At 49.8% G+C, this 22,533-nt stretch overlaps 1 protein-coding gene across 4 annotated transcripts in view; it reads left to right on the top strand.

Annotated features, from left to right (window-relative positions):
• The window catches only part of LOC144097449 (uncharacterized), a 94,629-nt gene that overhangs the window by 3,871 nt on the left and 68,225 nt on the right, over positions 1–22,533 (top strand). For all 4 annotated transcript variants that reach the window (XM_077630171.1, XM_077630170.1, XM_077630169.1 and 1 more), the window contains 2 exons: positions 3,368–3,442; positions 19,979–20,112. In XM_077630171.1, coding sequence (XP_077486297.1) covers positions 3,368–3,442; positions 19,979–20,112 — 209 coding nt within the window. The remainder of the gene's footprint in view (positions 1–3,367; positions 3,443–19,978; positions 20,113–22,533) is intronic.

The raw sequence follows: 22,533 nt of genomic DNA, 5'->3' as shown, positions 1-22,533 counted from the left end.
CAGGTTAAATTGTTTCAAATTTTTCTTTGCTCACCATTAGATGCAACGCGAACTTCAGGCATCCAGCGATCAGTGGACTGCTTTATTTTACCCAGGTCGATGGCATGCACTTTCAGTTTCTTTTCTCGATAGGATTCCCATTTTTGATCTGTTTCATTTTTAAGAAAACTGCACCTTCTTTGCCTCTCTTTATTCTCTTGAAGTCACCCGTTATTGTTCGATGGCTTCCTTAATTTCCTTACTCCAGCAGCTCCGTGGCTTCCTGTTTCCTTGCCAGCGGTTTGCGATTTATTTCGTTTTAGCACTGATGAGTAGTCCTAATTGATTATAATCCCACCTCTACATGTGGCAGTTTACCGAGTGTCTGCTGCTATTCGTGATACTTAATCGTGCTTTAATTTTGCGTTTTATGCATTTCTCTTTAGATCATGCCTCCAATCTGCAGACTAATAGGTTTATGAGCGTTTGCCAAACTGTAGCCCTCTTTTTCGTCTATTTACATTTTCGCGAGGTTACGAGTCCATGCGGCATTAGGCAGTCGTCAATGGTCGTCTGCTTGTTCCGAACTTCTTACGTTGTTTACTTCTCATATTTTGTTTCTCTATTTACAATAACTAGGTTGCACTGCTCACAGAAGCCTAGCATTAGCATCTCGTTACAATCTGTGTATTCACCCACATTCTCAATGTCTCCATTCATGTTTCCCAATAAAATAATATCCCCACCGACTCCAAACTGTTTTATATGGTTATTGAGACACTTAACTGGGTCGTTGTTTTTACTGCATTCGCCCTCTATTCAAACATTAACTACCCTTAGCCACGTTCTTTTACCGGCAATTGCTCCTAATATCCAGGCACGCACTTTGCAAACTGATTTTATTCCTTCCCAATTTGTTTCTGCATGTATCAACATGCCTACTCCTCCTTTCTTCTTCAGCATTGTAGTTTTGGGGCACCGTCTCAGGTATTGCCATCAATAAACGGTGGATCTTCTAAATCCCCGAAATGTGTCTCGCAAAGACCTTACGCACCTCATTCTCCATCATTTCATCATTTAACTGCTTTTCTTTTTCTAAACATTTCGCTATATTTCTGATTCCTCGCATTTTTATGTGACTGAAAGTTAAATTTCTCTATAGTGTTCGTCCTGAGCCTCCTTCGGTCATTTGGCTGGGTTCAGCCTCCACTGTTACGCGTTTTTCTTCGCATCCACCTACCCGTATGCCCTTAGTCCCCATGGACCGCCAGAAAAGCTACTGCATGGCCTGCCAGGCGCCAGCTGACCTCGCCTTCCACCCTTCCACTGAAATGAGTGCCATCTCGCCCAAACCCTCTGCCATTGCTTGCTCCACGCTCTTCCCTGTTTATTTCTTCCGCTCCAAATCATTTCTCCATGCTTAACTTCCTTGTCTGCCAAGTAACGGTCACCCCATTCCTGTCAACCTATCTGTTCTGTCCTAGCAAATGCGGTAGTGTGCACATCACGATCTGAACCTGCGGTGCTATTGCCCTTGAATCATCGCTCTCTCAGTTTGCCTTTCCGCCACTTGTGTGGCGTCACCGCTGAGGACATCATTGAGTCCCGCCGCTACACTACCAAGTTACACCCTGCAATATTCTCCAACAATTTGCTTTTCATCTCTCTTAGCACCATGTTCATTGTCTTCCTGGTTAAATGTTCGAGTGATACTAGTCTACCTCGCTATACCTACTCCTTTATACCTCCAACGACCCTTCTCATGTTTGATTCACCACCACTAAGCATTTGCTTACCCTTTCCATCCCTCCTAACTTCAGGTTTCAGCTGGTTGTTTTCACTGAGACGCTTTTATTCTGTCGCCCTGTTGGCCCCGACAGCGAGCTCCTTTCTAAAACTGCCACATGACCACTGCAATAGTCCGAGCCTGGCCGTGCCGACGAAGAAGTGGCCAAGCCTGGGATACCGACTGCAAAAGGCACGTAGCAACCATGGGAGATCTGGAGGACGTTTTTAGTCTACTATGACCCTTCCTAGGGTCACTGTGTACCTGCTCAGGCCTAGCCCAAGCATAGTGGACTGGAAAATCACCAAAGCCTTTAAGACAGACTGCGAAACTCGAAGCAGCCGCTATCTCCAAAGCGTTCACCTGAGTGCACAGCCCTAACGGACTTCTCGAAACACTAAAACAAACCATCATCGCCAACAATAACCCAGCCTACAACACCTGCCACGGCTATCCTCCTGAGGCCCTAAGCACCTCCTATCCTCCATTCGCGTGGCAACAAAACAAAATAATGGGTGCGTAAACGGCTGTGGCGGTGGCAGGGACCTGCCATATATACGTACCTGGGGGTACTGGATAGAACTTCATCCGGAAACCACGAATCTCACAAGTTCGACAATCCTCAAAGTGGTCATCGATCATGTCATCAACAACTGCCACAGCAGCTTTCTCGCAGAAGGTTTCATGATCGTCCTCTCAATTTGTATGCTGTATATCAACAGGAAGGAAATGTTTGGCAGTTTTTGGATAAACTAGGCTTCATATTTGGCCTCGGGTTCGGCTTCATGGTCGTCGTTAGGGAGAATCGGAGCTAAAAGTGTTGCATGCTTAATAAGACAAAAATTAAAATGAGTATTTTGTAGCCAACTGCAAGAAAAAAATATCTAAAACAGGAATTCTATGAGTATAAGAAGAGAAAAGTTTCGGTTATGGCGAGTATTATCACTGTTACGGGGCCACAGCAGATAGCCCAAACCTGGCCAAGCGGACAAAGGGATGGCCACGCCTGGGCCACGACTGCTAATGGAACGTTGGCCAAAGCGCCCACTTCGTCTAACACTGAGCACATTTTTATCGGGCATAATGTCTGCGCGGTATCTTTGGGTGGGAAATTGGAGGGTGAAGCCGTTTGTCCTTGGGCTCACACAGCAGCCACTGTCAATTTTATCTCCGGAGGGCGGCCAAAAATCCTGGTGTTTATGGCGTGCCCGTCATCGACGCTGCTTCTCCGCTCCGAGAACATTGTGTCGACTTGAGCAGGAAAGTTATCACTATGTCACTGACCGCTGCGGCCCATAAAACGCATCGACCGATGCAACTGCAGAAACTGTTGACGTATCTCGTGGTAGTAGCGTAGCCCTAGGCCACGAGCTTAGCCGTCGGTCGCTGAGATTAATGGCGGCCCTGAAAAGCAGAGATGTATCTTTAGCAAAGCGGATGAATCTTTGTCGAGCGACCCGAACCGCTACGCGCCCTTGACACGCCACAGCGTCGTGTCGCCTGCGGTGTAACGTAACTAAGCCACTGCAGATGAAATATCCGCGGTCGAGCAACGGGTGCTTGGTGTGCACGTCCACTCACGCTTGCCACGTCCGCACGCAGCCGCCATGCCTGGCCTTCCGATAACCGCCAGTCCCCGAGATGCTCCCCCGCTGTCCCGGATACGACGAAGTTCAAGTAAGTCTCACTAAAATACCGGCGTAACTAGTTGCGGCACACTGAATTGTGAGCGCGGCTACTTACGCGAACACCTAGTGACTTTTGTGGTGATTGCAGTCCAACTGCCAGTACCAAAGCACTGATGTGGTTAACGAGGCTTTAGGCTGACATCTTATTCGGAAAGAACATTTCTCACAGGCGTATGTGCCTGCAAGCCTGCGGCATCATGATACTACGCAGCAGCTACAATACCGACATTTTGTAATTCTGTAGCTACCAACGAAGTCTGTTGCGCTTGTTTTATCTCCTTTCAAATCCCTGTCTTTCGCGCCGGTAGATTCACCATTACACGATAGCCACTTGCCCAAAATTTTATCCTTCAACAAAAACTGTATGAAGAAATTAGGTAAGCACTTGGCTTATGGTCTCATACATAGAGCAAAGGGTAGCAGTTTTCCAGCACCGATGTGTTTTTAGGGAATACCCAATTACCAGGACGATCATTGTACCAGTGCGCAGGGCGAGAACACGGGAAAAAAAGTAGTAGTACAGGCGCTAACTTTTACGTTGTTGTTTATTTCTACTCTCATGATGCCCAGAAATAATGTACAGACGAATCAAACTGAAAGGAAATCACTAATGAAGATGCGAAAAGTTGTAGCGCGCTCAAAAGTGATGCTTGTTGGGCGAGTTGGAGATTCGTGATCATAAATCAGTGCGTAACACGACGGGACAAATAAGGAACGCACGAGGTCCCTAGCGCTATCAGCTGTTTATTTCTTGCCGTTGTCACGTAAAATACATACAGGAATTGCCAACATGAAATGAAAAGGAGCAGTCAGGACAACTGATACACACTGATACAATTCAGCCCTTCGTTGGCTGCCATCGATCTAGAAACACGACCTCTTTTGCCAGTGATGCCACGCTCACACACCTGTTTCTTGCACGTCCAATATCTATAGCCTCGATAATCTCCCTAACCTGCTTGGCTCTGTGGAGGTTAATAATTTGACTCCGTTCAGAAAAGGGCACGCATGGCTTAAGGTAGTCCCGTTGCCTACACTGGGTCTCGCATTGACGAGAGTGCACGCTTAGGTGTGCCCTGTTTGCCCTCATTAACATTGTAGTCATGTTCACTTGACCTCCTGCTACCGCATCTGCCTGTCTGCTCGATACACTCATGGCCACAGGGCAACGGTGCGCGGTAAACACGCCCTCATTACAAGTAACAAATAATTTCTCGTGGTCAATTTTCCATACTTTTTTCTCTTGGTTCCAGCACGGCAGGGCCGTAGCCAGAAGGGGGAGGGGGGCTGAAGCCCCCCTCAAAATTTTTTCGAACTGTCATGCACCGCTGACCAAAACAACCACCGGCGCCGGAAGTCATTCTGGATTTTGCCATCTACAGTGTCTTGTTCAGACTAGAAAAGACATTTTGGCACGAACATTACTAACTCAGGTTGGATTTCGTGGCAACTCCCGGGCACCTGGAGTCATGTAACGCAAAGGGTCCCATCCTAGCGCAAACTTTCAAGGGCCTATCGATGGCTCGCTATCGTGACCAAAATTCCGGTGCAATCACTCGCAATACATGACCGGTGAGAGCTGCTGCTGCTGCGCAGTACACTGGAACGAAGGACAGCGTCATTGAGATTTTTCCCTGGCCGTTGCCTATGTATAAAAATGAAAGGGTTCTTAAACGACAATCATTCATTAAAATATTTGTCCTCTACTTGCTAATTTCATGGCCTTAACGCTTTTCATATCAGCGGCATGCACTGCTTTGCTGTTTCCGGACTGATATAGTTCTAGACTTCGTGTGATATTTTCTTTACTTAATTATTACGCTAAAACATGGAAGCATTGGTATCAGTTATGTCTGCCATGAGTGAACGATAAGGGGATAGTTGTTATGACATGATTACAAGACATAAAACTGAGCCGGGTCCAAGACACAGAAGAGAAGCAAATAGGACGAGCTCGTCCTGTTTCCTTCTCTCCTGTGTCTTGTCCTCTGCTCAGTTTCATGTTTAGTAATCATGTCTGTCACAACTTTTTAAACATACAAATACGTTATATTACTTAAAAATGCATATTTCACTTGTCTGGACTGTGCGTAGCGTTATCGAATACACAATATCATTGTCAATGGCAATGGCAATGCAGTTATTATTGTTGTATTTGATCCTTCCACAAATTTTATGAGGAGGCCGCGCTGCAACATGAGCCCCCCGCCCAAACAAAATTTCTGGCTACGCCACTGCAGCACGGTTATGAACTTTTTGCAAAGCATATACAACTTGATGGGCGCCGAAAACACCAGTTCAACACCTGCTCCTTTACCCGTTTTCTTTAGGTTGTGGGAGATCTGGTGAATGTAAGGGATGACAGCTACCTTCCTGCGATCCTGTCGTCCCCTGTTATCTTCCGGCTTGTCTGATCGCCGTGCTTTTTTGTCTTCATTTTTTTTTATGATGCCTTGAGCCACGAAAACCTCTAGTGGCTCCGGGTACACGGAATCAGTGAGTCATTGATTCTATGAAGGTAAGCATTCTTTAATAATGTGCTCCCATGAACTTTCTAGCGCATTTGTCAGGCCGTACTTGATAATGCTTCTCTTTGCCAGCTTAGAATGCGGTGATACCTCTGGTATTAGGGCTTCTTCTGCACTAGGCTCATGACTCCAACACATGCGATTGTTATGAAATGCGCTAAAGAGTTCATGCAAGCACACGATTCAAAATTCAAAAATATTGAGGAAGAAAAATGATTCAAGAATTAATAGCTGACCGCCAGCGCTCGTGTCGTCATGTGTTCCTTTTTTGTCCTGTCTTGTTACGCGTTATTTTTACCATCAAGCGATGCAAGCCTTCGACCAAATGTTAGTACGAAAGCGCTATTCCGATGGGTGAACCCTGAGCAAGATCTTGCGTTGTTTGTGAGTGTAATTATGCCAAGTTAAATAAATAAATAAAACTCAAGTAAATATCAGCGACTGAGATTCGAATCCGCGGCGGCGCGAAGAAATCAGCTGACCACTGAGCGAGGCCACCAGGATAGCCGAACACGCCTGGTGTCAAATTGCAACACACTCTCGCGCTGTGCATTGAACATCATCATCGTCATCAACTAATACTACCATTCGTGCTTCAAGCTATGCTGCTGTAGTGACACAGAGATGATTTGCATCTCTGCATGCTGCGCCGCATGCTTGGGCGTGGACAACATGGTGGCAGAAACTTGGCACTAGAGCAATAAGTGTTGGCGTTGGCAACATTGCTGCAGAAACGCGGCACTGGAGCATATATGCCGCTGGCGTAAATTGGATAAACTGGCACTGACGATGAAAAAATTGTAGATGTGTATAAACGGCTCCCTGGGTCAGTGGACATCTCAGTCGCAGTTTCAGGTACGTGGCTTTAGTGACCACTGTACTTTCGCGCAATATTTCGTTCTCAGCAGTGCTAAGCCACCAGGCATTATTTCACGGAGGCCATTTCGCTCACATGTGCCAAACGCATTGGGCCACGTTGAACGAGGAGGATATCTAATTAGCTGCGAGGGGAGTTAAGACCAAAAATGTGCTCGAAACGGTTTTAAGACCATTTTTGGCCTCGTGTGGCCAGCGTATACGAGCAAAGAGCGTCGTTAGGGATTGTGGGCTCTAGTGCCCTGTGAGACTATGACAGAGATTGGGTTGACTGGGGGGAATAAGACGGCACTCGGGAGGAGAAAAGGCGGCCTCAGGTTTGTACGGCCCTTCCCTCGCTGCCGAAGGGGTGCATGCGGCTGGTCGGCCACCTCACTTACGGACACGGTCAGTTTTGAGTGTTTGCCTGTGCTAGTGTCGGTGGAGAGAGGTCGCTAATACGGCAAGTAGGTAGCGACGTCTCAGGGGAAAATCATCGCGGCTAAGTATGAGTACTGATTTAAATAGGCACAGAAAGAAACAGTGGAACTTGGACGGCACGAGTGCAAACAAGTAAAGAGGCATGGCGTTGACACACAACTAATGATTTCAACTGCAGTCATGCCTCTCGCCATGTCTGTGTTGCGCTCTTTTTGTGTGTCCGATCATGTACCGACTAGTCGAACAAAGTACTGTTTCTCACCATGCTACGGATCAGCTCGCAGCGAGGACAGACAAGAAAGGAGAGGACATAGAAAAAGGCTCTGGACTATCAACTGCTCGAGTGATGCTTCTTTGCAGATCTATACCGCCTGAATGTGCCTATCTCAATTCGTTTTTGCCATAATCCTAACGCCTTTGTTCACGTGTGTGCCTCCACTGTCTTTGCGCATGCTCGTATTTTGGCTTCATATTCCATGTGTCACACTGAATTAAACGGTTGGTGGTATGCGCTTGTCAGTCAGTCGTCGTGTGCTCCTTCTCAGTTCTTATCCAAGTTTTGCGCCCACTTAATTTTTATTATACTATCAACTGAAGTTTATTCGGAAAAAAACTTCTGCTAAACATCGCTGTTCTTTCTGTTCGGAAAAAGTTTAGTTTTCAGTTCAGCGCCTTTTTGTGTGTCGTGTTCTTTCTTGTCTGTCGTCGCTGCGCGCGGCTCCGTAGCAATGAATCCATATCAGCTTGCCCATTTAGCCGTTCTAGTACTATTTTGCTTCAGCTTGCGTCACAGCAGAAGAGCGCTATAAGCATGCCACTAGCCATTAATATTTGCGACAGATATCAGGCCTTCACTGGGAGTGAGAATAATTCAGCGACAAATTGGAGGCTCCTTGTCCCTACGACAATTTCAACAGCCGTTGACTGCACACTTGTATGGGGCTACTATCGCTTCGAGACATCAATAATGACGAAAAAAAGACAAGGAAGACTCAAGAAACAGCACCCCTAGCTCCGTATGCGTTTCTTTCCTTGTTTAATTATTTCAAATCCTAGAATGCACGGACTAGCCGGTCAGCAGGTATTTCTACTCCAGATGAAGTTGTGGTTGACATGGATTTCTTCAACCAGGCCGGCAACCACCCCCTTCCATATAACGCTGAGGGACACTGTTGACGCCGCTCGTCGAATTAAAGGTGAAAAGTGGTGACTGGACATGCAGCGATTCATTTCATGCTAGGGAATGGCGGGGACAGGATTTACCCTCGGTCTCGGGGGACATACTATCCAATTAGAATGGAGCAAGAAAGTGCAGGAGCCAGTTTCCGTACAATTTTTGTTCGTAAAGTAAGCAGGCAAATTGGGCAGATATTCTTCTGAGGACCGCGCTAGGTATGCAAAGATATCAGAAGGTGATATTAGCTGAATAGCGGTAAAAGTTTTAGCTGCCTGTCCAGTAGGTTCCGCTTTAAACTCCCCTTGAGTCTGCTTTCGGCGAGGTTCTTCTTGGCCAAGAGCCGAGACTGGAAGCCTCATGCGCGACACCTCGAGCGGAGGCGACCGAATTCGCGTAGCCTTGTCGTGCAGGTGCGAGAAACGGGAGCGTGACCGTGACGTCAGTGCTGCCATACCTGCAGACGCCATCTGTAAAGCTGCCATAAGCTGAAAAAATCATTGCTTACAAAATGCATATACAAATTTTGGTTATTTCGACGAGTTATCTGCACTGGAGAAGTTGCTTTTCCTGCGAGCTCCTCGCAAATGCATGAATTTTGGCGGGATGTAGGATAAGGTTTCTACGTATCGGGTGAGGTGATCTACTGCCACGATGACCCCAGCGGTGTCCAGACGGAGCGATGGGGAGGGGCCCGTAGAGATCAATGCCAACGCGGTCGAATAGGCGCAGGTGGAGCAGGGCAAGGGCTGCATCGTAGTGGTTGAAAAATGAGGAAGAGTTTTGTGACGGTTATCATTCAGGGCAGGAGCGAACATATTGTCTGATGAAGTGGTATATTCCTCGCCAGTAGAAGCGGAGTTTAAGGCGCGTGTAAGTCCCCACAGCACCGGCGTGAGCACACTGGGGGTCGGCGTTGAAAGAGGCGCATATGTCGTAACGCCGGTGCCGAGGAGTGACTAGGAGCCATTTGCACCCATCGGCAAGGTAACTAGTTGCTGCGGTAAAGTAGGCCACCCAGTATGGCAAAGTGGTGGGCGATGGAGAGCCCGGGCCGCCGGCCGCGTTGATGGCGTATATAGGAGAGCGAGGAGGGAAGAGACGCAGGGGTCCCGGCGTTGCCCAGATGGCATGTCGGCAATGTCAAGGAAAGAGGAATCCCTGATGGCGAGAGATCTGGAGTCGACGTGAAAGGGGAGAGGTGAGTGGTATAGGGAGTTGGCGTCTGAATGCCTACGCCCAGAGCGATAGACGACTTCAATGTCATATTCATGTAAACGCTGTGCCGAACGAGCGAGTCGGCCAGAGGGGTCTTTGAGGAGAGACTGCCAGCAGAAGGTATGGTGAACTTGCAAATAGCCCAGATCGCCAAGCACTCTTTTTCTGTTACGGAATAATTCCTTTCAGCTTTGGTCAAAGTGCGGCTGGCAGACGCTGCAACCTGTTCGGCGAAGCCGGGTTTGGGTTTGCGTTGTGTCATGACTGCGCCGAGGCTCACGCCGCTGGCATCGGCGTGAATTTCACTGTGTTAGCTTGAGTCAAAATGGCGGGGGATCAGAGGGGACACAAGAAGGCGGCGGAGCATAGAGAAGGTCGCATCTCAGACTGGTGTCCAAGACGAGAGGTTGGGGTCGCCGGCAAGCAGTTCAGTCAGAGGAGATAGGGTATAAGCAAAATTGCGCACGAAGCGGCGGAAGTATGAACAGAGCCCAATAAAGCTACGCAGCCCTTTCAGCGAAACCGGTCGAGGGAACTCGACGAGAGCACGCAGCTTGGCAGGACCGGGAAGGACGCCTTCCTTTGAGACGGCGTGGCCCAGGACGGTAAGCCTCCGGGAAGCGAAGCAGCACTTCGTCAGGTTCAGTCGCAGGCCAGTGTCGGTCAGACATTACAGGACACGCTCGATGCGAACCATTTGAGACGAAAAGTCCCTAGAAAAGATCATCCAGGTAACAGCGACCGATGTTGTCTATCATACGTTCGAATGTGGCTGGCGCATTGCACAAACCGAGCGGCATGACGTGAAATTCGTAGAGGCCGTCGGGCGTAACAAAGGTCGTTTTCTGCCGGTCAGCAATAGCCATGGGCACCTGCCAGTATCCGGAGAGCAAGTCGAGCGAGGAGCCGAATTCCGTGCCTTGCAGGTAGTCAAGGGCATCGTGAATACGGGGAAGTGGATGCACATCCTTTCGCGTAACCTTGTTGAGTCGACATTAATCAGCACAAAAGCGGACGAATCCGTCCGTCTTCCTGAGGACAACAATGGGGGAGGCCCAGGGGCTGTAGGAAGGCTGGGTGACACCGCGCTTACGCAATTCATCCACTTCTTTGGTAATGACGTTCCGCTCAGTGGCCGACACGCGACACGGGCGCTGGCGCAAAGAGGCGTGGGAGCCGGTGTCTATGCAGTGAGTAACGACGGATGTGCGGCCCAGATAGTTGTGCGGGGAAGTCGAAAGATTAGCTGAAAGCCGAAGCAATGTGACGAGGTGAGTCAAGCAGTATATATTGATTAATTAATTAGTAATTATTTATGTTATTGGTTGAATAGTATATTAGTATAAGGTAATTAATAAAACTATTGATTGGTGTAGTATGTCGTATCTGGGAATTCAGTATACGATAATGCACTGCAGTATACGATAATGCGCAAGGCGCCAGCATACAATGCACCTGCGCTTCAGCCTGCTGCGCATGCGTGCGACGTCACTAAGTGGCACCACCACAGTTCGGGAGGACAAAGAGAGATTAAAAGAAAAACTGTATTGTTGTAGAGGAAATTGGGGCACGCTCCTATGTCCCTAACCGACCCCACTGAACACAAGCATCTATGTCCCTAAGGTCCATAACAATGGCAGCATGGACGGTGGCGATGGTCTGCACATCCGGATCCTCCGAGCGCAGCAGGGTCCCCCAATCCTCCCAGGTCTTGAAGTCTTCTAGGCCACACAGAGGACGGTCCGCCTGGTAGAGGAAGAGGATCGCTCCCTAGACAATCTTGGCAGACGCCTCCTGAAAGCCGATCTATAAGGATGCCGCCTAACGCTATAGTGTGTCTCCAGCAACGAAACGTGAGCGCGTTAATGAACATCACTGAAAGTGTCGTGAACAGTTATGGGGTCTTTAATCAACATCTTCACCACAAATCAGCGACACAAGCAGCAACAACTCGCTAAAAGCTTTCAGCTCACCGCACTATAGGTCAACAAAGTAAAAAAAATGGCTGTGGTTTAGCTTTCGTTAAACCTGGATTGACGCGATAGCTACAGCTGGCGGAGTGGAACTCGCTCAGTCGAATTGCAAAGTCAGTCTTTTGCCGCTGCGTTGCGCTGGGCGTTCATAATCTTCGTCCCTGTACGTGGATTCACTCTCTCTCCCCCTCTCTCCACTCCTCCCCCACTCGGTTTCGCCGGTGCGCCGCGCCGCCGGCAGCTGCCATGGTGGCCACGGCGCCGCCATGCTGAAGGCTCAAAATGCTAGCCTAATGCAGGCGCGCGGCGCGCACACCAGCTGCGTGCTCTGACGTCACTCCGCGCGTGCGCACAACTGACGAGGCAGGCGGCGTCTGCTCCGCCGTCGGCGCAGCGGCGAGGCGAACGGCCCAAACACCTGCTGCGGGCTATGACGTCACTCCACGCATGCGCACAGTCGGCGGAGCGGGGTGCCACGGCTCAGCTCGCAGCCACGCTGACCTCATGGCGTGGCTGGCGTAATGTAGAGTCTTGGCTTGGCGCAGCAGCAGGCGAATCAATGGCATCTATCTGGAGAGGGGCTAAGTCGTCGGAGACGGAGTATGTATGAACATGATCGAGTGATTCGACACGCCCCAGGCATTCGCCACGGAGAAGTGCTGATCGGCAAAAAAAAAGGTTTGTGACGTAAATTTTGATGTGGCTATCGCAGATAGTCAGAACAGCGAAAGGAAGGAGGAAACAGTGGCTACGGGCAGCAGCATCATTCGGATTGAAGAAAACAGTCGAAGTATGCGCAGGAGAGAGGCACTAGGGGTTTAGAAAAGGCAGGAATAGCAGTATCTTCAGAAACCAGCATTTTACCGGTACGAGGAGAGACATCGCATAGGAGGTCGGGACAAAGCGGAGACAGTTCAATGCTGGCACGTGCACAGTCGATAGCATGATTACGGGTGAGAAAGTCAAAGCCCAGAATGACATCGTGATAACAGCGGGACAGCACGAGAAACTCGGCGATGTACAAAACGTCGTGAATAACAAGGCGAGCTGTGCACGCTCACAAACGGTGAAGCGGTGCGAGCTGGCAGTACGGAGGCAAAAGTTCGTAACAGGCGTCGCCACTTGACGTATAGTCTTCGGTAAAGGTCGACACTATTAACAGGCAGCAGCACTAGTGTCCACAAGGGCGAGAACAGCGATGCCATCGACAAACAGTTCGACATACATTGGCGGGGGAAGACGAAGGACTTGAGGAGTTCGATAGAAGCGCAGTTCTTGCCTCCGGAACTGCGGCTGTTCCCTTCCGTGCGGGAAGGTGAGCGGCGGCGCATTAGAGAGAGAGAGAGAGAGAGAGAGAGAGAGAGATCGGCGACGAGGTGAAGGCGATGCGTTCGGCGTGAAGAGTATTTAGAACGGTCGAGAGGGAAGGAGACCGCAGAGGGGCCAGATGAAACAGGCATCGGAGGAGGCGCATTGTCTTAGCTGTACGAGAGTTAACCGGCCCAGAAACTCTGCACCTGTTGTCGACAAAGCTGTGCGACGTGGCCCGGCAAGCTACAGGCATAACAGATGGCGCGGTTTTCCTGCGTGCGCCATGGGTTCATAACGGCGCGGTGAGGTGGCGGGTAACGACGGGGTGGTGCCGGCGGTGCTGGCAGCGGTACAACGGGCGAGGGGGAGACGTATGCGTCAGGGGGGAGCAGCTTAGGTGGCCGCGGCGGTTACAGGCGGAAGCCGAGTGCTGGGGGCAAAGCGTCGCTGGCCTGGTCCTAGATGGCGCGTCGAAGCGTGGGATCAAAGAATGGCGCAGAATCTTCAGGCACAGGCAGGAGGGACAATTGACGAGCCACTTCCCGTATAAAGGTCTTGATCTCGGGAAGCAGTGAGGTCTGGTCAGAAGCGAGACTGAAGACCACTGGCGCAGGAAGCGACTAGTCGGGCACGTTGGAACGGCGAGAAGCCTGCTGATTCTTGGGGACGCCATAGCTTTGACAAAGCTTGATGGCATAGACGACTACGGGCGGATGCTTGGAGAGCAATATTTGTAACGCGTCTTCTAAAATACCTTTCAGGGTGTTGTTAATTCTGTCGGCCTCGGGCATCGATGGGTTGATGCGCTTGCACAGGTGGACAAGATCGATGTATCTCGTAAATGTTTAACTGGCGTGCTGAGTGCATGGGCGGAGACGTTTCTCGGCACGCAGGTTGCGCACAGCTGGACTGCCGAAGACCTCCGAGAAACTGGTCTTGAAGGAAGATTAGGTAGGCAAATCGGCCTCATGATTTCGAAGCCACAAATTAGCCGCGTCGGTGAGATAGAATAAAACGTTACCGAGCTTGGCGGCATCGTCCTATTTGTTGAAGGCGCCGACGCGCTCATTCGACGACAGCCAGTCGTCGACATCGGGGTCATCGGCGCCGCTGAAGACGCTTGAATTGCGCTGCCGAAGCCCACCGGAACAGAGAATTGTAGGCGAAGGGATGGGGGCTGTCTGGCTGGTTACTCCGGGCATAGCGGACGTTGGCGCTAAGGTGTGGCTACGGAGCTCCAGGATGAGAGCGGGAAGGTATACCAGCCTCCACAAAATATGACAGGGTTATGACTCAGCTTGAGTCTGTAACACGCCGAGTTTGCAGCACGCAACAGCGGTTCAGGCTGCGAATGAGCTCCACACCATAGGGTCGTTGTCTTCGTCACATTTCACCACTGTGAGTGAGCGTGGCTGCTACGCTACAATAGTAATTACTGTTGTCACGAGTGGAGTGAGCAAAAAAACGTAGTGCATGAAACCGTACTTCTTTGTTCGACTCGCCTGCAGTGCTTGCATGCAGTGTTTTGAAAAAACTGCTGCATCAAAAAGAGAGCTGCCTCTGCAGCTTTTAAACGAACTGTTAATCGCAGTTTTGGGCTCCCGTTGATAGGTATTACGAAACGCACTCTGAAAAATACCGGGGATGACAAAAATGACGCATCTCAGAGTCTCAGTAATTCCATGTCCAATAAAGAGAATGCAAGCATGTTTGGAGCATCAGTAGACTGTGCATATTTCGTTAAGTTTGGGAAATATATTTGAACTGCATTTAATAGTTTCTTAGTTTTCGTTGTTCATAGTCATCCCAGAAACGTCACCCAAAATCTGCGCTCCCAGACACGCAGTGGTTCGCGAAATTATCACAGTGTACTAGTTCTGCATATCTACAGTAGTATTGGTACCAGCGGATAGAACGTGCGCAGTGCCTCATACCTTTTAATATTTCAGGCTAGGGGCATACGGCAGACCACTGAACTTTTTTTCCGTGCACCCGCATCGCTTAAAATTCTGGCATCCAATATTACATTGTGTTTGCCAAAATTAAGCTAGCTCAGCAGCCACTTCATGCTGCGACTGTGTACTAATACTATGGTGGGACTATGAAAGATAATTGAAAAAAAAAAGGTGTCCCGTAGGAAAATACGTACAGTTTGGTTTGATTTATGGGCGTTTAACATCCCAAAGCGACTCAGGCTATGAGGGACGCGGTAGTCAAGGACTCCGGAAATTTCGACCACCTGGGGTTCTTTCACGTGCACTGGCATCACACAGTACACAGTCCTCTATAATTTCGCCTTCATCGAAATACGACCGCCGCGGCTGAAATCGAACCAGCGCCTTTCGGGTCAGCAGCCCAGCGCCATGACCACTGAGCCACCGCGGCGGCTAGGTCGCTCGGGAAGAGCACCCTCTGGGAGCACCTGTCATTGCAGTCCAGTGGCTCATCGCTTAACGACTGCACCGCTGCGCCAGGAGGGGTATCAGGACTACCAGGGATCTATAAATGTAAGATAAAGAATGGCCTCCTGCATACAGGCGAATTAACTCACTACGCTATCGCGCCATACCCTTAAGTCGGAGCTGAAAGGTGCACTAAATTGCAATCTGAACTCGTCTTTTTACCGCGGGAACTCAAGGTAGACGTTCCCAGCATTCTTAAAGACCTCAAATTATTGTCCTCTGCAGCCTATTTCCCTAAATAGAATCAGATTAAACGTCCCGGCTCCCGCATTTTTTTGAACTCAACGCTGAAGGCAGGAGGAGTCAGCCAACGCGTGGAGTGCCGTTCAGCCAGTCCCGTGGCGGCTTGCCGCTCTGCCATCGACGGAGTGAAGCGTAAATAAAATAGTCCGCGCTTTTTTTTTATTTCCATGCCCCTAACTTGCGGCTATGTTGTCTGCGACTGAAATTATTGATCACAGAAGACTAAAAAACAAAATAAAAGCGAAATCGAAGCTGCCACGGAACTGGCTGCAAGGCACTCCACGCGTTGGTTGACTCCTCCTACCTTCAGCGTCGAGTTCAAAAAAAGGCACGAGGCGGGACGCTTAATTCGATTTAAATTAGGGAAATCGGCCGCAAAGGACAATAATTTGAAGTTTCTGAGAATGCTCGGAATGTGTAGAACGAGTTGCCGCGGTAAAAATACGCGTTCACCTTTTTAAGTGTCCCCTCCGATTCTTCTTAAACCCAGTCTGCCTAGAACGAACGCCTGCTAGCCGCCTAAGTCTCAACTTTTCTGGACATACGAGTCTCTCATATGACTGGCCGTAAAGCGATGACTACGTTTAACGCGAGTTTGCTAGGACTGCTGCTGAAGCTACAAATCAGCCGTGAAGCCACGCAAACCTGAAGCAGATATGGCTTCCCGCTGTATCGCACTGGTGCTGCGAACAATTTTAAAATTGCGGCGTCAAATATCCGGGCATGAAAAATGTTGGAAATGTGCCGAAGGGCTGCATTCAGGCGGAGAAGTGGAATTTTTAACGCATAGAGTTAAGCCTGCCGTTTTGCAGAAAATCCGGCGTCGTCGGTGTCGTCGTGGGCGGTGTAAGGAAAAAAAACGGATTGTGCCACTTGCCCATCGTGGAATCCGACAACCTTCCGCTCGTCCTGTCTGATTTTTTTCTATGTCTACGTCCTGAGTGCTAGTCTTATGTTTAAAATGAATCATAACCAACTAGCCCAGATATCTGCTTGGACTGTCCACCAGATTGTGGGCAAACCGCCCACCATGGCAGGTGGCAGTTAAATTCATGATTGGTTGCTCGACAAGAGCAGCCTGGGTCGCACAAACCCCACCGGTAGCAGTGCTTGAAACTGCAACCTGCCGGGGCGTCGGCGCCTTGCTTAACCGCTGCACCACTACATCGGGAGTGCTATGAGGACTCCCCGTGATTTAAGAATGTAAAGAATGCCCAGTTCCGCATTTATGGGCATGTAGGCAGAACCTAGCCGACAGAGGAGTACATGCACTGGAGGGATCTGTAATGCTATCGCTTTGTGCTCTTAAGGGTAGATTAAGCGTTATGTGACGACGAAAGAAAGAACAGTGCCCATGTTTGCGAAGTACATGCTACGCAAAGAGATCCCCAGGCAGCTGGTGGGGCACATTAAGGCTATCGCGCCATGCCCTTAAGGCAGAGTTAAGTGTCCCATCAAGTTTTTAGATCGTTCCAAAATCTTCCTTCAAATTCAACAGAAATTCTAAGAAATGAAATGTATTTCATTTGGATACATTGTCGTTTCTTCGTTAATTTTCGGGGGTCTCTCATGTATCTATCCGTTTCTACCATTTCATTGTGTTCTCTGTATTCACGAAATTTTCATTTTTACAAGTGTAGTGTCTGAAGTTCTTTCATAGGACAACGCATTTTAGACAAGCACATCCTTGCGCATGCTGCTGGTTCCTTCGACTCGTCGTCTAATATTGGCACACTGCAGTGCGTTCAAAATTTAGTCTTTTCGCCCGGTGGCAATGCTTTGCGCCAACCAAGCATTGGACAGTGGATACTGAACTATTTCGCAAGCGGTGAACGGAGTGAACATTAAACTGCGCAGTGTTTCATCAATCTTTGGAACAAGCCTGAGAGACATGGTCCACCCTCTGCGTGTGACCGTAGACAGGTTTCCTCCTTTGCGCGTCCTGCCTTATGAACAAGAGCGCTTGTATCGCATGCTATAAGGACACCTGTCCCCATGAACTCAGCTTTACTTGTCATCATAGCTGATCCATGCTGGAAGCCCCTTTCTTGTGACTTTTTCTGGTTATAACTGGTCCTTGAACTACTGGAGTTGGTCAGATCTGGCTTTCTTGGATCGAGAAAGCCAGTATGGGCGCTTCACATTTTACCGCGATAACGCTAGGAGCACAAGCCGCGCAAAATCCGGCTTCGGCGTCGTTGACAGTGTGCGAAAAGTGCACGAGAAATACTCAGAGAAACAACCTAAGAGAGGCGGGCCGACTGGGTCACGTGGCCCTGCGACGTCATCACATCCTGTCCACAGGATAGTGAGCAAACTGCGCACCGTGGCAGGTTGCAGTTTAATCGATGATTGGTGGCAAGAGGTCGCTCTGAAAGAGCAAAGTGGGTCGCACAAACCCCACCGGTGGCAGCACCTGCCATCGCAGGACAGTCGCGCGTCGGTTAACCGCAGCACCACTGTGCCAGGAGTGGTGTAAGTACTCCTAGGGATCTATGAACGCTATATAAAGAATGACCAGTTCTGTATATCTGGGCATTACTCCTTTAACGCTATCGTGTCAAACCCTAAGCCGCAATCCCTTCCAATTTCTCTTACAAAAGGGTGTCCCCTCTCTCACGCTGTGGTTTTACCACGTCACGCTTGTGAGTTGTCATGCGCGGCCGCTTTTTTCCGCAGCAATTCAAAGCGCTGCTTTTAACTTACGGTAATGCTGATGGAAGCCACATCACAACAATCCCTGATTTTACAACCAAATTCGACGCAGAGATTCATAAACTCAGCTGAGTCTATGATCACTAGTGGTCACTGAAAATTGCCATGTGACGTAAGTCGATACTCTTTCAGTTAGGTTGTCACTGTGAAAAGGTAGAGGGGCGCAAATATTAGAAATTTCTGAATAACTAATCCAGTGCCCCCCTATGCAATTCATCAAGCGAGTCAAATAGTGAATGTTGGAAATTACTTGAAACGAGTGAAATATGTTTTGAAGCTTTCGACTTATTTTTTAATAATTGGCTAGAGGTTCGAATAATCTATCTCTCTCTCTCTCTCTGTGTTGTTTTATTCGACGACAAATTGAAAAGCAGGGCCCACTTTGATGCCGCACGTCGTGCTGCCGCAATCGTTTTGCGTCGGACTGAGGGTTCAGCGCAGTGACGTGGGCCATTCGTGTGGTGGCATTCATAATGCTCATACACAGCCCCAAGTTTGGGTGACGTGGCTGCTCTCAGGCAGGTTTATCTAAGTCTGCCTTGATACCCGAACTCAGAAGCTCATACTTAGTTGTCCGTCTTCTCACCCTCAGAAACGTGACACTAGTTTATTCAGTGTCATTAGTAGCAAAATTTTACCTGTACGTATAACGTGATGACCCCAACGTAAGTATGCTGGCTTCCACTTACCTGCCCCTTAGTGGAGATCAGTGTTATGTCTTTTGAGTGCTCTACATATAACTAGAAGTTCTAGAGCCGCATCGCAGCGTGTTTCGGAAAATTAATGTTTTTATTCTAATAGTCGCTACTTGCGAAAATATTCGATTCGTAATCTACTCGATTCAATCACTATTCGATCCGTACTCGATTCGGTTTTTGCTAAACTACCCGTTTTCGATTCCGTTTCGAAGAAGTACTACTCGCGCACGCCTATGAAGGCGGCACTGAGGCTGCCGGCATGACGCCCGTATCGGACACTGTGAATGCGGACCTGCCTATGCGCCGGTCACGAAGGATCTTTGCGCTAAATGCAAAAAAAAAAATGGGTTCCCACTGCGAAAAGTAAGTGGGCGGAGGATTACCACTGAAACAACTTCAGCAGGTGGCTATCGCAGTTTCATAAGACTGCGCGCTTATTTCTTACCTCTATGCACTCAGTATCCGCAGCAAAAAGTTGGCAAAACGAAGTGCCGCTTCGCACTGCGAATGCCGGCGGTTGACCGCAGGCGGCACCCTATTGGCACTCTATAGGTGACTTGGACGAGTCATGCTCGTCATAAGCCGACCGTTATTTCTGGCCAGCGACGAGTCCAACTTTTAGTGTGCTTTCTATCATTCTGTGCCCTGTTTAGGTGGTAGGGCTCCTGCCGAGCGCTTATTTTAGCTTGCTGACAGGTGGCGGCATGGGTGCTAAACCACTATTTCGGTACCATTTCCGGAAACGTATGTTTCCCTAAGGGGGTAAAGCAGAGCAGAAAAAGCAGCCTTTCGTGAGCAGAGTTTAAGTGACGTGCCGCGCGAATGTTGAGCTGTTCTGCTTCCGGGTCGTCGACTGCCCGTAGCCAGTGCCCTGAAGAGCAGCAACCCTGCCTTTCCGTACACGCAGGCGCAGAGAAGCTGAAGCCGCGCATCGAGAACAACGTACTGTACTCACCGCACCCTAAAGTGACCGTGCCTGTCTGCTCAGTATACACGGCTGTCAAGTCGTTCCTCAGCGCCGCGGGATCCAAGCTCGCCGCGGTGAGTACGCGCAGCGGCTCTGGTAGGGCGCATGGTCTGAAGGCGGGCTCTGAATCAGATCCACGTCCTTGCGACAACAGCTCAGCTAGTGTGATGTCGTGAATTCCCGGGAGAAATCCCAACTATGTCGGTAGCCGCACAGAAAATACACTATATTTCCGTAAATGGCCATCCAAGTTTTGCTTGCAATCCTTTGATGCGGAAACGCATTCTAAATCTTTAAACTGCTGATTTTTGTCGAACATAGTGCGTCCCGAGACCTAATTTTCCATCCCCACTGCAAGCCTCTCCAAATAGCCTGTGAGCAGACTTTGGTAACAATTAGGAGCAGCTGTTTCACGACAAGCGTGCGCTCGCCACTACTGGGCCCTTTATTTTGTTTTATTTTGCTAGCTTATTTCAGATTTTTTCAGAAATCCAGCTCTATTTTCTGACTTACAATTCGTGTAAAAATAAGATTGCTCAATAATATTTCCGTTATTCGGGGGTTTTCTGGTTATTTTTTCAAGTAAAATAAAGTGATTATTAGCGCACGTTGCTGTTCAGGACATGAAATCGTCTGTTTCCATTGTATACTTTCATACAGCGCTTAGAATTAATAGACTGATGCCAACATAACGTGGCGTCAGTGCTTGTGTTCTGGCTTCTCGCTTCTAAGACGTACTTTACGAGCATATTGACTGAAAGGGGGTCTGTGCACAAATAGATCAGGAGAAAGAGTTCACGGCGGGCGGCACAAAACGGCGAGTAGGACGGCGGGCAGCGCCGACGGCCAGTCCAAACACCAAGCGATCTCGTGCAGCGCGGCGAAGATTCGTCTTTCATCAGCGCTTCGTTGGTGATCTTCCTATGCGGCATCAGGCGCGGCCGTCACGGATAGCTACAATTTCCCCGGGAAAGAAGAGGAGCCACCCTGGCGACCTACGGCGAGGAAAAGGGAGCGGGTCGTAGTAGGTCTTCAGGCTGCCGACGTGGACGGTTTCTCGGCCGCGATGGCGCAAGTCCCAAGAGGGGTTGTGCGGCTCCACGACGTAATTCACAGGCGACGTTTTCTGGACGACGCGATAAGGGCCGAGGTATACGGTACGGAATTTTGACGACAATCCTGCTGGTGTGCCTGGAACCCAGAGCCAAACTAGGGATCTTATCGCAAAAACGTGTTGCCTGTTATCGTTATCGTGACGATGCTTTTGGCGGCCTTGGGATGCCGAGGTAAAAGAGCGCGCCAACTCGCGGCATTCCTCTGCGTGCTTTGCGACTTCGGAGAGGGGTGCCCACTCGGAGGTGTCAGGAGTATATTGTAGGATGGTATCCAGCGTGGACGACGGCTCAAGCCCATACAGCCGGAAGAAAGGGGTAAAACCGGTGGTTGACTGCGTGGCGTTGTTGTACGCGTACGTCACGAAAAGAAGGACAGCGTCCCAATTGGTCTGATCCGCTGCGACGTACATCGTGAGCATGTCTCCGAAAGTACGATTGAAGCGCTCGGTCAGCCCGTTAGTTTGGGGATGGTAAGCAGTGGTGGTTCGATGTACGATGCGGCATTCAGTAAGCAGAGCTTCAACGACGTGGGAAAGGAAGACGCGGCCTCTGTCACTTAGCAGCCCGCGCGGCGCGCCGTGGCGAAGAACAAAATGATGCAGCAGGAACATTGCAACTTCGCGGGCAGTAACAGCAGGAAGGGCGGCCGCCTCGGCATACCGGGTGAGGTGGTCGACGCCGACGATAATCCAGCGGTTCCCAGAGACCGTACAGGGAAGCGGGCCGTAAAGGTCAACGCCAACACGATCGAAAGGACGTGCCGGACAAAGAAGTGGTTGCAAGGGGCCGGTCAGGCGGGGAGCGGATGTCTTCCGCCGCTGACAGGCGATGCAAGATCGGACGTATTTCCGAACAAAGGCGCACATGCCGCGCCAATTGTAACGCTGAGAAAGTCGTTTGAATGTTTTCCGACACCATCGTGCGCACACTGAGGGTCGGTGTGGTAAGAGGCCCAAATTTGAGATCGTAAATAGCGACGAATCGCTAGAAGCCACCGCCGACCATCAGGCGTGTAGTTGCGGCGTTATAGAAGGCCCTCCCGAAGGGCAAAGTGCGGCGCTTGGCGCCGTAATGTTCTTGAAGGCGCAACGTTTTGTGACGAAGACACGGTGTCTATTAGGGAAGCAAGCCACGGGTCTTTCCGCTGCTCCGCAGGCATATCAGCGATGGTAAGAGACAAAAGCATGGGATCTGTCGCCGAGGAGCAGGCAGCGTCGCTGGGAATGGGAGGCCGAGACAAAGCATCGGCGTCCATGTGCTTACGGCCGGAACGGTAGATGACGCGGATGTCAAACTCTTGAAGGCGAAGAGCCCATCGAGCGAGGCGACCGAATGGATCTTTAATAGGCGATCACCAGCAGAGCGCATGGTGGTTCGTGA

This window comes from Amblyomma americanum, chromosome 7 (assembly GCF_052857255.1).
Source record: "Amblyomma americanum isolate KBUSLIRL-KWMA chromosome 7, ASM5285725v1, whole genome shotgun sequence".
NCBI classification, from domain to species: domain Eukaryota; kingdom Metazoa; phylum Arthropoda; class Arachnida; order Ixodida; family Ixodidae; genus Amblyomma; species Amblyomma americanum.
The sequence above is the reverse complement of the archived record's forward strand: the minus strand, read 5'-3'. Positions and strand labels throughout refer to the sequence as shown.